This window comes from Sinocyclocheilus rhinocerous, unplaced genomic scaffold, assembly GCF_001515625.1.
Source record: "Sinocyclocheilus rhinocerous isolate Xijiao unplaced genomic scaffold, SAMN03320098_v1.1 scaffold606, whole genome shotgun sequence".
NCBI lineage: Eukaryota > Metazoa > Chordata > Actinopteri > Cypriniformes > Cyprinidae > Sinocyclocheilus > Sinocyclocheilus rhinocerous.
Genome location: NW_015661919.1, coordinates 892,524 through 909,146, shown reverse-complemented (window position 1 = coordinate 909,146; position 16,623 = coordinate 892,524). Strand labels below are relative to the sequence as shown.

The 16,623-nt window shown below is 34.9% G+C and overlaps 4 gene segments (V, D, J or C); all 4 read left to right on the top strand.

Moving 5' to 3' along the window:
* The first annotated feature begins 1,280 nt into the window (after positions 1-1,280).
* LOC107726904 (Ig kappa chain V-III region NG9-like) lies at positions 1,281-1,844 on the top strand. The segment is given in 2 exon segments: positions 1,281-1,320; positions 1,528-1,844. Coding segments are annotated over 2 exon segments (357 nt in total).
* A 2,767-nt stretch (positions 1,845-4,611) lies between these two features.
* On the top strand, positions 4,612-5,211 carry LOC107726903 (T-cell receptor alpha chain V region RL-5-like). The segment is given in 2 exon segments: positions 4,612-4,688; positions 4,793-5,211. Coding segments are annotated over 2 exon segments (489 nt in total).
* A 3,437-nt stretch (positions 5,212-8,648) lies between these two features.
* On the top strand, positions 8,649-12,026 carry LOC107726902 (T-cell receptor alpha chain V region RL-5-like). The segment is given in 3 exon segments: positions 8,649-8,705; positions 8,815-8,907; positions 11,746-12,026. Coding segments are annotated over 3 exon segments (414 nt in total).
* Positions 12,027-12,748: 722 nt separating this feature from the next.
* Positions 12,749-13,309, top strand: LOC107726901 (T-cell receptor alpha chain V region PHDS58-like). The segment is given in 2 exon segments: positions 12,749-12,791; positions 12,960-13,309. Coding segments are annotated over 2 exon segments (393 nt in total).
* Positions 13,310-16,623: the final 3,314 nt, after the last annotated feature.

Below are 16,623 nucleotides of genomic sequence, written 5' to 3'. Positions count from 1 at the left end.
AGAATAAAAGTTACGCCTTCTTTCTTTGCGTGCACATTTGGGCGGTGTTATGCAAATCTTCCCACATTGTGACGTAGGTATGTGGGGGCGTGTTAGAACGAGCCGTAGGCGTGGTTTACTCGTAACTTTTATAAAGAATATCTCTTTGGATTTCATTAGTTAGTCTTTGCAACTTTACAGATCTTCTTTATGCACCAAGAGCTTGTAACACTCCAAAGAGAAAGGAAAAATTGAAATCGCATCATATGACCCCTTTAAGGGGAGGTGCTTGCAGGAGACATGCTCTGCTAGACAATGAATGAATCTGCTCTGTACTACTGTGCTCTGACGCCCACTGTGACAGGAAAACACTACACACCATACAAAAACCTGACTGACTCTTAAAATGAGATGTTGCCAAAAACAACAGGATCCATACAAATTAATATGTCAGTTAGATTCTGATGTTTTAAATTCATATTTAAGTATACATTTTCTGTCTGGTTAGTATTTCTGTACCTTTATGTACATTGATTTAGTGAATTCTAAGTATTGAATGAGACAATTTAAATAAACACTGATGGCATATCAAATTTATATTTCTAAAGGTGTCATCATTTTTGAAAAATATAGCAGTAAATAAAGTCAAAATTTATAAGCCATCATATTTTTTAGATTCACAAATGTTTTATCCTAATTAGAATTTTGGATGTTGTCAGTGGGGAATACATTCTATACCACCACTGGGGGGTGCTGTGTCCATTTCAGAGAGGATGCCCGACTGAAAGACAGTGGAGGCTTGTTACCAATGCAAGATAAAGCAAATGATAAATAACCAGTGGAGAAACATCACAGACGATTATGCTTAAACATCAGAAGGAGCAGAAATCATGATCACGATTAAAATACAGATCACTGTGCAGCCTTACACAAGACTACAAATATAATGCTACAAGCACAAACTTCACTATCAAATACTGAATATTCTAACTCCAATAAATAGCCTCTATTTTGTTTACCTTTGAATGATTTAATAGTAATATATATTCATAAAACTGATCAAACTGAATTAGTGGATGAAAATACTTCCTCAACTGTTACTCAACAAGTAATTTTGGTTTTAATAATTATTTTTAAGATATTAGTACAATGAAGGCACAATAATTTCAGCTTTTAATAAGGAAAGACACAGAAGGAGGTCTACATAAACCACACCCACACTGCAACATCACAACAAGATACTACAATCATACAATTACCTTTACTTCATTCCATAAAGCAAGTTAGTAAACCTTCCCAACATGGAGAGATGCTTTCTACTGATTCTAATATTCACACCAGGTATAAAACATGTAATCTGAGCAGACTCAAATGTAATGAACAAATGTTTTGGCCATGAAAACTTTTTGTAATGTTACTCTATTACAGTAACGACATGACATAATTTTTGAAGAAACTGTTTTTATTATTGTCAGTTTAATTTTAAATGTGATGAATTTTCGGACAATCCAACTGACCTGTTATGAAATCTCTCCAATTCTCTTGCAGGTATTTTATCTGACAGCAGCATTCAACCAAAAGACAAGGAAACTACTATTTACAGAACAGAAGAAGAGCGTGTAACGCTGAGCTGTTCATATGATACCAGCAGCAGTTATGTCTATCTTTACTGGTACAGACAGTATCCTAACAGAGAACCAGAATATTTACTGTATAAAGGTGCCCGATCATGGAGCAGTTATGAGGATATACCAGATCGGTTTCAGTCGATTACATCCCAAACATCCACTGAACTCACTATTAAGAGTGTAACTCTGTCAGATTCAGCTCTCTATTATTGTGCTCTAAGAGTAGAAGCCCAGTGATATAAAATGCCTGAGAAGCTTTACAAAAACTCACATCTAGTTTTTGCCTTAAAAAAATGAATCAAATAAAAAATTTACCACAATCATATCTTGTGTAAAACCACAACATGCACTTCTTTCACAATACGATATTGTAACACCTGCTGGAAGAAAAGGAAATGTGTGCTTAGGGTGAAACTATACAGGAAGATGATAATTCATTGTTTTTGTCATGCTATAATAAATCTTACTATTAAAGAACCTCTAAAAAAACTAGTTTACCATGGGAAAAAAAAATAGACCTAAAAAAAAAAAGACCTATGTGCTGACCTTTTTTTAGGTCAGCACATAGGTCTACACTGACTAGAGACCAAAATACAGAACATCAAACGTTTCCATGACAGGCTATTAGTGGAGTAGAACTCCTGACCTGCGTGTTCATATCTGTCTTATCTAGGCTTCAAATGCTATTTCATCTATTATAGTTTGCAGATATGAAGGGGGAGGAGTAAATCTGAGACCACCTCCTGTACCTGACAAGGAATGAATGATTTGTTGAACAACAGTTTGTGCTGAATACAGCATCGTGCAAAATGATGCTCTGCTTGCAAGTTTTGCTTTGTTGTCTTGTGTGTGTGTATTCCTGATTGAATATACCGAATTATTGTTATTATTATTTTTTTTAACTAACAACTAAAGTTTTATGATGTTTCAATACATTTTACATTATTTTGCATGAATTTTGATTCTTGCAGCTGGCACTTTTGCGATTGACATCACTCCAGTCCAAAATGAGATGTTCTATTCAGAAGGCGCAAATATAACTCTGTCTTGTAACTATTCATCTGCATATACTCTACAGTGGTATCGCCAATATCCTGGGCAAGCTCCTCAATATCTTTTAGTCGTTCTATATTCTACTGGGCAAGTTTCACAAAGGTCAGAAATTGTGGATCAAGATCCTCGATTCTCTGGCAAACTGAATGACAAGAAAACCCATGTGGATCTGATAATCTCCTCTGCTGCTGTATCAGACTCTGCTCTGTACTACTGTGCTCTGCAGCCCACAGTGACAGGAAACACAACATTGTACAAAAACTAAGATAGATCACACATTACATCACTGTCAAAACAGTATCAAACAATTGCATTTGCATTTGACAACTGGATTTGCAAGCCATAACATTCAGAAGCTTCTTTCATATCATAAGCTACAAAAAGGTTTTAAATGTAATTTTTGCCAAAGTACATCAGTCCTGTGGACCAAATAGTTGTTTGTATTGGAAGTATTTAATGCAACTGTTTTCCCGACAAAAAGTGAGGAGGAGAATTGTCCTCACAGTCCTTGATAAGTATATTAAAGAGTCTCTTATGGAGTGTCATAAGCTTTACCTCCAGTTTTCTTGATCAGCTCTACAACAATTCTTCTGACCTGTCTGTTCATGTTGACTGTGTGCACTGAATTTATTTAATACACGAGTTTCACAATTTGAGTTGAATTACTGAAATAAATGAACTTTTCCATGACATTCTAATTTATTGAGATGCACCTGTATACTGTTGCTTATTCTATGTTTTCATTGCTGTTTCAATTACAGATTTTAGGGGAGGGGTTTGCTTGACACATCTTTTGTGTGACAAGGAAAGAACAGAAAGTTTAGTTGAACAACAGCTTGTGCTTAGCTAGAACATCATCCTAATCACCATCAACATGTTGCTCTGTTTAACTGGTTTGATTTGTTCTCTTATATGTAAGTATTCCATTTATTTATTATTTTGTTATATATTATATATTATTTGTTATTTATTATTTTCTATTATTTTGTCTAGTTGAGATTATTAGTATGGAGTTTGTGTTAGTTCACTTTTATGTACAATACATTTCCATAAATTTTGACTTTCAATTTTGAAGGTGGCAGTTTTGCAAATGTCATCACACCAGTCAAGACTGAGGTTTATAAGAAAGAGGGAGAAAATGTTACTCTGTCCTGTAGCTACTCCTCAGCGTCTACACTGCAGTGGTATCGCCAATATCCTGGATCAGCTCCTGAATTTCTTATGCTTATTCTACACTCTACCGGAAAGGTTTCACAAATGTCAGAAATTGTGGATCAAGATCCTCGATTCTCTGGGAAAGTGAATGAAGAGAAAACCCATGTGATTCTGGAGATCTCCTCTGCTAAACTGACAGATGCTGCTCTGTATTACTGTGCCCTGACGCCCACAGTGACAGGAAACACAACAACACTGTACAAAAACCCTCCCAACAGTGATACTGTAGTTGAATGTACCCTACATTGCACATCTTCATAAAATATTTGTAAAAAAAAATAATAAAAAAAATATAAATATTAATTAATTAATTAATTAAAATTAAAATATTTTAAATGCATATTTTTTAATCAGTCAATAAATAATTAATATAATTTTTTCTGAATCATAGAAAAAAAACTGAATCATATATCTAAAAAACTACTGAATGTTTTAGAAATAGTTTCATACAGTACCCTGACAAGAGGTATGGATTTCATGTACAAAAGTAAAAATGTATAAAATTATGCTCAGCTGAAGTACGTTGCTTTTATGATATTAGATCGCCACCTGCTGGAAGTCTTAGAAACGGTTAACCCTTGAAAATGTTCCTCTTTTTGGAACCTACAAGTCTCAGAGCAATGCAGATGTTGTGTGACAAGCAGTCAAGAGCAATTGTACTTCCTGTTTTTGTATCCACCCCCTGATATTTAAAGATCAACCTTTCAAGAAACTTAGCACATTAAGACTTATCTGATGTGATCATGGAAAGACTCCAAATGCTCAGTCAACAAATCGGAAAATATCTACTGCTGTTTTTCCTTATAGCATCAGGTACAAGCCACAAGTCTAATATATTTGCATGATTATTCAGATCTTTAAATATATATACACATCTTAATAGTGAACTGTATCTTATTAAAAACATTTCCTTCCAGGTGTTATCTGTCAAGATTGGATTCGACCAAGTGACCAGAGGACCAGTGTTTCCAGTACAGAAGGAGATTCTGTAACACTGGAGTGTTCATATGACACAAGCAGCAGCTATGTTTTCCTTTATTGGTACAGACAGTTTTCTAACACACAGCCAGAATTTGTGCTGCTTAAAGGTGGACGATCAGAGAAATATGAGAACATACCAGACCCCCATCGATTTGGATCAACTACATCCCAGAAATCCACTTCACTGACCATTAAAAGTGTAACTCTGTCAGATTCAGCTCTCTATTACTGTGCTCTAAGAGTAGCAGCCCAGTGTTACAAAGTGCCCAAGAGGCTTTACAAAAACTCACTCAGAAAACTTGCTTTGAACAGCGAGTTATCAAATGAATATCAAACCACATTTGTGTCTTCATAAACCACAGAGTCAAACTGAAGGATATGGTAACACCTGCAGCAAATAAATAAACAGCTGCATGTAGCCTACAGTAAACGAGAGCTGATGTAAACGGGGTCATTTTAGTGATTAAATAATTAGCAAGTTTTATATATTATCAGCACAGCTCTTTAGTATGGATTATTAACAGGACATTAATATTAAGTAACTTACATTTTAGACACAATATTGCCAGTTGTTTTTTATCTTTTGCTCTGCCAACTCAAATAGTTCCAACTGCGTCTCGCAGCAACACACAGTTAGGGGTGTTTGTGTTTTTGAACAATTCAATTGAGTGAATGATTCAGTCATAAAAACAGACTCACTCATAAAAACATTTGCTTGTTTCATTCCCGAATAAATCCAAGCTTTTGAATGAATGAATCTAAAGAATGAATGATTCAATAAAAGGCATATTTCATTCCTGAATGAATCAGAATTTTAAACTAATCAACTGAATGAATCATTTAATGACTCACTCAAAGAAAGTCCAGTCACTTGTCGCCACCTGTTGGTTCTGTGTTTGGATAATAGTACTGCATCAGTACTGCATTGTGATGTGATACTTCATGACGGGATGAGCTAATCAGACACTAACTGTAATGCCCTTTGCATTTATAAGGAGCTGTGCAAAAAGTTCTGGGTATAATTACTGTACAAATTGAAGATGACCAAATCAATTCTCATCTGTCTCACATTTCTGGCAGGTGCAAACACACTATTACTTTAGCATCAACCAAACAGTTTAGCATTTCTTTGCTTAAATATTCTGTGCTCATACTGCACCGAAGAGAAAAATTGTCATCAGTAAAGAGGGAGAATCTGCGACTCTCACATGCTTGTATATGAATCAAGCAGCTCTCATGATTTGCTCTTCTGGGGTAGACTGATCACAGGACAGGCACTTGAGTTTTTGTTACTCAAAGGTGCACAATCAGAGACACGGTTTCAAAGCATAGATCCTCGCTATGATTCCACAACTTCAAAGACATCCACTTTTCTGTTAATTAACAATTTAAAACTGGAGGACGCTGCTTCCTACTACTGTGTGCTAGAAGAACACTATGACAAAATGTATTAATTAGGCTGTACAGAAACTCATGTTCAAAACTGTGGTCTTTCAAACCACAAAATACTTCCTTCCCTACAGTAAATAATATTCTTAGCAGCAGGAGATGCGGTTACACCTGGCAAATGATGAATACAAATATACTATGTAAAGCAATATGTGATTGGCCAGCTACATTACTGTACAAATTCCATACTGAGGAAAGAGGCGGAGCTTCCAGAGGAGACTTCAGTTTGTCACTTGTCATGTTATGTTATTTTGCTCTGCCTAGTCTCACAATGTTGCTAGTTATTTGGATGTTAACCCTTGCAGGTGGGTATATTTTTCTTTAACAATTGTTTGTGACTGTATTACTGAAAACCGTTTTCTTTATATCTCATTATACACTTCAATATATTTTTCTCTTATTTTTCATTTTTAAGATGTAACTCATGCAGAAGCCATTAGTCCAGAATACACAGAAGTGCATGTATGTGAGACCGAGAACGTAACACTATCTTGTAGTTATTCCTTGGCATAGAGTCTCCTTTGGTATCGACAGCATCATACATCAGCTCTTCAGTTCCTCATGCTCATCCTACAAAGCTCTGGAAAAGTAATACTGACTTCAGATGAGCGCCTGTCAGGAAAATTGAACATGGACAAAAATCACATGGATTTGGAAATCCCCTCTTCCAGAGTTAAAGACTCGGCACTGTATTTCTGCGCTCTGCAGACCACGGTGACAGGAAATGAAATGTTACTGTACAAAAAGCTGACAGATTGAGATCTCATGGGGTTTATCATGCTCAGTATATTCACTCTGAGCTAGGAGGAGGAGCTTCAAGCAGCTGTAAAGATCGCAAGTGCCATCATAGACACACTATTTCAGCATGATGCTGCTCATCACAATTATCCTGCTCTGTGCTGTTGGGAGTGAGTATAACTTAATATTACATAAAAGTCAAGTATATTTTTTATTTTTATTATGGTGTCTTAATAATATACCATATTTGAATATAATTACACTGTAAACTTCCTAAATGACTTCCTAAATGACTTCCTAAATGGCTTAATTAAAACAAAATGTGTTATAGTTCAGAGTCTATCATTACAATATCTAATTAACTTTATTATAATTTTCAGGTGGAAGGTTTGAGAGTCCCATTACATCAGACCAAACTGAGGTCTTTGATGAGGAGGGTGCCAATATAACTTTGTCCTGTAGCTACTCAACTGCAATTAGTTTGCATTGGTACCGCCAATATCCCAGATCAGCTCCTGAATATCTTTTATTCATTTTGCAAATCTCTGGACGGGTCCAGAGTGCAGAGAATCTGGATTCTCGGTTTTCAGCAAGACTGAATGAAAAGAAAAACCGTGTGGATCTGATCATCTCCTTTGTCAAAGTGACAGATTCTGCTCTGTACTACTGTGCTCTGGAGCCCACAGTGACAGGAAACCTTTACACACTGTATAAAAACTTGCCTATAAAAAAACATGTTCTCCTGGACTCCTACCATTTAATCCTCCTTCAACAAGTTAAGATACTGTAACACCTAAACAGTGTAAGAGCCCTAATAAGTATACAGTAGAAAAAGATGTCATATAAAAAAAGAAAATATCATGATCTATCTTTTTGACTTTACTAGAATTAATCTGCCATCTAGTGGTCCTTTAGGGTCAGTACACTGGCTGGATTACTTGTGAAATATTTATATATCATATCAAGCAGTGAAAATGTAATATAGCACTATTAATTACTCAAGTGTTTTTTTTTATTTTTATAAAAGACTGGGAATATAAGTATACAGGTTTTCTTTTGTCTGTTATTTTTGCATGCATATTTATTTCCGTTCACCATTTTGGTGGAAGGCCACCAAAATATTATTTGTGGTGCTATTTATTCATTTAAAGATCTGCACAAACATGTTTTTATATATACAGTAATAACTAAACAGTAAATGAAAGAAAAGAGAAAAAAAGAACCACACAAATAATAATAGTAATAATAATAGTAATTATATATTTTTGATATGCACAAAAAAGTGTAAGATTAATTTGATGTCTATTTCAGACATGAGCAAATTAATCAACTCCTGTTAAATTGCAATTAAAAGCAAACCAATTCATTAGGACCAACCACTATGACCAAGTTGATCAGAGAACTGAAAAATATATTGTCATTGTGCACATAATTTCTTGATTTCTGTCATGAATATGTTTTAACTATCTTCTTTCTAAGTTTTCACCTTAGTCCTAAGGCTGATATTTTTTCAGGTTGAAATTCAGGAGAGGATCATGATCATGAGAATGAGGCTGCATTTTCACATTATACCAGCAGGGAGCACCTAGAGTTTTGACACACATCTGATCAGTAAATTCAGGATGAAGAGATCAGTGGTACTAATTCTCATAGCTGCATCAGGTATTTAATGTAAAATTTATACGAATTTTTAATATGAATGTATAATTTCAAAACTTAAAAATGGAATTTATATTTATAAGTTTAAGTTGTCACATTACTTTCTTTCCAGTTGCTCTTGGTGATCGCATTGAACCAGATCAAGCTGTTATTATTCGAGATGAAACCGACCGTGTGACATTGAGTTGCTCGTATGAAACAAGCAGTGAATATGTTGATCTTTATTGGTACAGACAGTATCCTAACAGTGAGCTACAGTATATACTGTGGAAAAGTGCACGATCAAGAAATGATGAGAGTGATATACCAGATCCTCATTTTGAATCTTCTACAACCAGAACATCCACTGAACTGATTATTAAAGCAGCTACTCTGAAAGATTCAGCTCTCTATTACTGTGCTCTTTCGAAAGACCCAGTGATACAAAGTTTCTGAGAAGCTTTACAAAAACACACATACTTTGAACTCAAAATCATCAAAGTATTAGCCAAACCAAAATGTATTATCTGCCAAAACCATTACTGTATGTGGGAACACCTGCAACTGATACAGTAGCCAAAACCAAGAGATTCATAGATTTAATAAAGCAGCATTTGTACTGTGAATACAGAAGTGTTGAAATGCAGAACATGTACATATACAGATATTGCTCTATAATATCTGGATTATTGACCCAAATATATATGTAATTACTCAGACAATGTATATATATATTTATATAACATAAATCCAAACCATTAAAACTGTTAAAAAAATTTTTATTAGCATTAGAGATTAAAACTACAATTAGGTACAGGTATGAAACAAAGTCTGTCACCGAGTTTAGTCACATTACGTGAGATGTATTCTGTTTTGTGATGAATTTGGGTTTTGAGTTAAGTCCAATTCTGTTGTATAATAAAATACAATATTCAACTTAAATTTCTTATGTTAATATGTTTGTTCTGTAAATAATTTAGAGGCTTTTTTTGAAAACTGGACCCCCAACTCTAGACCTAAAACGTATGTTTGGGGTCAGTAGGAGGGGCTTTAGTGTTCTGACACCATCTAAGCCATCCTGAGGATGTGGTTTTGAAATAGATTAGCTACAAGCTGAGCTGTCAGTCAGAACATCGGCCTGAACAATGCTGCTCTGTTTACTTGGTTTTCTGTCTACATTCGGAGGTGAGTATCTCAATTTCTGTTTAATTTTAATACCTTTAATCTTGTAACCACAAATATTTCAGATTTTTCTTAATGAGATCATCTTCCTTAGACCTGTACAATAAATCCTCCTGAGGTCAGGTTCACGGAGGTCAACCAAAATACAACACCATAACAAACCTACACTTACAAATACTAATTTCTCTTTTTCAGCTGGCCGCTGTGGAGATGTCATCACTCCTGTCCAAACTGAGGTGCATGGGAAGAGTGGGGATAAAATAACACTGTCTTGCAACTACTCCCCAGCCCTTTCTTTGTACTGGTATCGTCAATATCCAAGATCAGCTCCAGATTTCCTTCTTCTGATACTACAAAACAGCGGGGAGTCTGAAACCATGCAGCCTGGAATGTCCGTGAAATTAAATGAAAAGAAAACCTCTGTGGATCTGGAGATCTCCTCTGCGAAATTAACAGACTCCCGGCAGCGCCGTACAAAAACCTAAATCTGGCTTAACAAAGCACATTAAAGTACTGAAAAATATACTAAAACCATAGAAACACTGCATCCTCTTGAATATACATATGTTTCACATCTATTCTGATTCACACAGTAATTATACTGTTCAGGACATTATTATAATAATAATAATTATTATTATTATTAAAGTATTCATTATTTAGTGTTGAAACTACTGTATGACTGGCCAATTAAAGTGAGTGCATTGCCATTATTTTATTAGATTAAAATGAGGTAGAGAATCATTACAGAAGACCATGTATTATTATTAAAGAGCGTAAAATTATGTTCTTAAAACAATTTTTTCACTGTTTATTTCTCTCCTTGTGAAAAGGGTCAGTAAAGGTTAACGGGTAAATGAATCTGACAGTTAAATTAATATACTGTACATAAGCAGAGATTACAACAATTACAATCTGTTCACACCCCAGTGACGGTTAAATGTAGAGGTGGGGCTAGAGAAGGGCTTTCATGCTTACATTTTTCTAAATATTACACATTTTCATACGATTCACATCATATCTAATTCATACGAAATCGCCGCCTTGTAAAATTGCTAGGTTTTCCCGTGAGATCAGGTTGGAGATTTTAATCATGTGATGTCAATTTCACACAGACCAGCAAACGTTTTACAATTTCTGATGCATGCAAATAATATGTAAATCTTCACTGCAGAATTTAGTCACCAATGACTTTAGTGCATAGCTCTTTAGAACTATAGGTGAAGACTAATTTTTGCATGTGCAGTTTTTTTAACATTGTTCTTCTCTAATTCTTGTTTGTTTACACAAAATATACTGCAGTATATTGCATGTCTTTTAATTATATACAGTGTGGATATTTTTAGTGCTTAGTCACTAAACGGTTTGCTCTCATGCCATGTCATGTCAAAGCCATATTGTCCCAGAACAGTGTCTGTGCATCAACTCCTGTCATATATAAATAAGAACTGCAACGGTAAAATCTTGTGTTAATGTGGGGGTTTTTTTCTCACACTGGGTACAACACTGTGTCAAGAGGTGGAGCTCTAAGATTACTTTGACTTACAGTAGTTTGACTTGGTTTATTTTCTAATGTGGAATCCCATCACTGTCCCTCTGCCAGAGTATCAACCAACATGTGCCTTCCTGTCTTTCTCATTTTGGTTCTTCATATAGGTGAGTTTTGATTCATTTCTCAGAATTCATGACTTAATTTAATGAATAGATTGTGATCAGTGAAAATACTTTTATTGTCTGATTCAATGTCTTTTTCTTGTTTATTTCATTTATTTATTTTTGATTCTCACAGGTAACATCTTGACAAACATGATAACGTCCCATGACTCACAAAAACAAGTTTTAGAAGGTAAAAATGTAACACTCACATGTAACTACAGTGGAGTACCTGATAATCTCCATTGGTACCGTCAATATCCCAGATCTACACCAAAGTTCCTCCTCTACATCTATGAAAGTGGGCTGATGAGTGACAACATACCACAGCGTTTAACGCCAAGAATGAATAAAAACACAAAACGAGTGGATCTGGAGATCTCTTCTGCTGCAGTATCAGACTCTGCTGTGTACTACTGCGCCCTGAGGCCCACAGTGACAGAAAACAAAGCTACGCTGTACGAAAACATGAAGCAGAGAGAAATGTATTTAACAAGTGAAGCACTGTGAATACATGTTTCTCAACTTCTCTTATACATCACGCATATACTCAATAATCACTGTGCTGAATCAGTTCAGTTGAATTTGTGTATTGCTGCGCTAATTTCATTGTGCAAAGTCAAATGTTGTTAAGCCGCAGCTTCTCATCTTACTAAGCTTAGGTTGTCACTGTGCTTTGATGTTCAAGAATAACTCATTTCTAGCACTGTTCTAGTTTAAACTGATATTCATCTCTGTCTGTATTAGTGCTGCCTCTGAAGTGCAGAGGAATCACCAAACCTGATATAGGTAACAGTCAAATTAGGACATAATGAGTTTGTGGTAACACCTGCAGCTGTCTGAAACTGAAATAGACATGTACGTTAAAGCTATACATCCACTTTTTTTTTGTTTTTGTTTTTTTGCAAAACACACTTGAGAATGAGTTACAAATACACTTCAAAAATTAAAAATGTAAAACAAATCAATTGGGAAAAAATGAGCACTACTGTAAAAAACAAATAGAGAAAGAAGAACTTCCAACTGAATATGACACAAATAAACTTCCAAATTTGAAATTCAAAATGATTTTACAACATGTAATCAAACCCAGATAAAATCATGCATTCTTTTCTCTTTCTTTCTCTGTTATTCATTCATTCTGGCCAATTTGTGGGTGGAGCTTTGAGAGAGATTCAACAAAGACATTCATTTCTCAATTATGAGCTTCATTTGGTTTTTACAGTGCAGTCATGATGTTCCTGTGCACTCTGCTTCTGCTGTCTATAATTCAATGTAAGTAAAAGGCAAGTTTATAATATATATATATGTATGTATGTATGTATATATATATATATATATATATATATTAATATTTTGCGATAATTCAACAGCATTTATTCATGCTTATGATACTGTACAATTTTCATTCTTTTTTATAAATATGTTCTAAACATTTTGCAGATGGATGCTTTGCACAGACAATAACACCACTGCAGGACAGAACACAAGTTACTGAAGGGAAGCCAGTTAATCTGTCATGTAAATATGATGTCAGTGTACAGAATTTACTTTGGTATCGACAATATCCGGGATCAGGACTGGAATTTCTGCTCCTCGTCGTTGAGTCATCCAGGAAAACTGTAGTATATGCAGATCCCCCTATTCCTAGACTGGATGGTGAAATGAGTATGAAAGATAAGCGAGTGGATCTGGAGATCTCCTCTGCTGAAGTGACAGACTCTGCTCTGTACTACTGCGCCCTGCAGCCCACAGTGACAGAAAACATGACAACACTGTACAAAAACCTCTAATCATACTCCATATGTAATAAACAAACGGTGTTCATAAAAAGTAGTCTACTTGTAATACTAAGCTTTGCCTGTAAATATGAAGATACATTTCTAGCCCTGAAATTGGTTGTACCATTAACATTACATGAGAAAATGGAGTCAGATTGAGTTAAACCTAAATTGAATAACTCTGCGCGCTGAAAAGACCGAACACGCAAGTGACCTTCATCCACCACTGGATACCTTCCTTGGGCCAAGTGTGTGGACCTTACAAGCGGTTGAACTAAATACGGTGTAAAATCCTGCTTATTCAGGGACCTTATTGCATTTTTTATCTGCCAATCAAATGCTTTTCTAAGTTTCTTTCATTACTATAATAGTAGGTTCTGGCACGTTTTCTTTCAGATTTGGACAGAAAAAGTAAAAGAAAGGTAGAATTATATATATATATATATTAAGACACATCATGCAGAAGTGTGTTATTAATAACACAAAGAGGTGTGTTATTACATATAGATATATCTAGGCCTACATGCACCTAACTCTACGACTAAAATATAAAATAAACTAAACAATAAAGACAACAATTTAACAACAAAGTCAGCTAAACAACACCATTATAAACTTGGTCAAAATAAAAATAAAACAACCACAATGTGGCACATTTTCCTGTTTTGAGTGTGTACTGTAAAATGTAATACAAACTACAGCCAGCTGATTTTCTTGTTCCTTAAGAAAGGAAAGTTCAAATATTCACAATTATCCTCACTGGATTTGATTCTATTTGACTATTTTACCGAGACGTGTTTCCCCTGGCCAATGTACGGACACAGACACTTGTGAGACGATGGCTAAAATTATCCACAAGAGGGAGCTCTTCACCTAAAAAAATCATTAAAACTGAACCAATTCTTCAAATGGCTAATAAGGGGAGGAGCTACAAGGCAATTCCTTCAGGCATGCAGAGGTTTCAAACATAGTTGCTCATCAGCTCGTCAGTAATGCTATTCCTATTTTGTCTGTGGTTTATCTCCCTAATAACAGGTAAGATAAATGCAATTAATCAAACAAACACAACTTAAGAACAAAACAATATAACATACTTTACTTCTGTAATTCTGTTCATCTCCATGCATTATTTCCATCATTCTTCCTCTCTTTCTCTTAGGTGATGCCTCTAGTGAGGGAATAGCACCAGTCTCTCCTAATGAATTTGTTTTAGAACGGAACACAATCACCCTGTCCTGCAATTACAATGGATCAGCTGCTACAGATGCTCTCCATTGGTATCGTCAGTACCCGAGATCCAGACCAGACTTCCTGTTTCTAGTTAATGAAGCTGCATTTAAGCAACCAGCTGCTCCTCCAATTCCTGGAATATCTGCTAGATTAAATGAGGAGAAAAATCGTGTGGATCTGGAGATCATTGGCACTGCATTAACTGATTCTGCTCTGTACTACTGTGCCTTGCAGCCCACAGTGACAGGAAACACACATGCACTGTACAAAAATCAGACACATTCAAATAGAAGCTGCAATCTGTTTTCAGTGTCTGTGCTCAGTGGATGATTATGCGTGTTTATGTCTCAGCATTTTGATCCAGCATTTGAGAGCCAATGATTAATCATGAGATTTTGAGTTTCAATTGTCTTATGATTGTCTCCTTAGCAACTGACCTTGTGTTCAAGAAAACAGAATACTGAAATACATATAACCAGAATTTAAGGACAAGCGTTTAGTAACAGTTCTCACCAGTATACAGTCTACATTTTGACGCATTCTAGTCCTAATTTTGTCAGCGCATCTAGTGCATTGCTATTATGTTATGCTGCACAAAGATGACATTTTTTCTTAATCTTCTCATTACTGCATTTCAGAGATTGGAGTATAAATACAAAAATATTGATAAATCATGAATTACTAAAGCATTAACTAATCTGTGATGTAATCACTTGTGCTTTACCCACTCAAGTTTGTTGTCAAAAAGTTGCCATTTTGATATGATGCCAAATGTGATGATGATAAATCTACCAGCCTCTACCTTTTGTCAAATGAAAAACTACATATTAATAGTCAAAATGGATTTTCACAAGTACACTCTCCGGAAGAAAAAAAAAAGGTACAAAAGTCCTTACTGGGTCAGTATCCTTTTAAAAGTTTTTATATGTATACCTTAGGCACTAATATCTAATATGCACCCTTTTTTTCTGAGAGTATGACATTTTATGCAATCAAAATCACACAGAGATAATGTGGGTGGGGCTTCAAGATATTGGGTTGGCATTCATCTCTTATATGACTTCAATCTGTTCTTCAGCAGTGCAAAAATGACTTCTCTTTTTTACTTGCTTGTAATTTTAGCCATACAGAGTGAGTAGGTTTAATTTAATTTAATTTAATTATTTTAGATCTTATATAAATTCTTATATAAATACATTTACAAAAAAAATACTATTTATATAAATTACTTGATTAAAAAAAAGCAATTTTTCATAACTTTTTACTGTAGACAATGGCTGAACATTCTGTGTATTTTTTTCATGCTCTATTTGCAGGTAAATCTTTTGCCCAGTCAATAGCACCATTGCAGACCACAGAACGTGCCACTGAGAGAGAGACAGTCATTCTCTCATGCAAATATGATAGCCAAGCACGTACTTTACAGTGGTATCGACAATATCCTGGATCCAGACCTGAATTTCTGCTTCTTGTTTATGAATCAAACAGCGTACTACATGCAGAACCACCTTTCCCAAGACTGAATGCCAGTGTGAATAAGGTAGAGAAGCAGGTTCATCTGAAGATCTCTTCTGCTGCAGTCACAGATTCAGCACTGTACTATTGTGCTCTGGAGCCCACAGTGTCAGGAAACACAAGAACACTGTACAAAAACCACTATAGGAAGTCCTTATCATGTAATGTTCAATGTCCTATATAACAATAATATAATTTAAAAAATAAACATGTCCTTAAAACGTTCTGATTGGTTTACCTTCACTGTGATAATATGCTTAAAAAAAGATTTTAAAAGATTTTGGTCAGTTTTATTCAAATGTTATAATATTTGAATACATTATAATATATAACATAATATATTTTATATATTTGTGTTATATTTTTCTCTTTTATATATATATATATATATATATTTGTTGTTGTTTTTTGAAGGAAATTTTTTTTTAAAACATTGAAAGCTTGGCATTGAATTCTGTTACAGAATTGCAGTCACATCTTCAGTTAATGAAACAATATTCAAACTGAATCTGACACACTGACAATGATATCTCTGAATGTTTTCATTTATACATGCTATGGGTGGAGCTTTTAAAGGATCT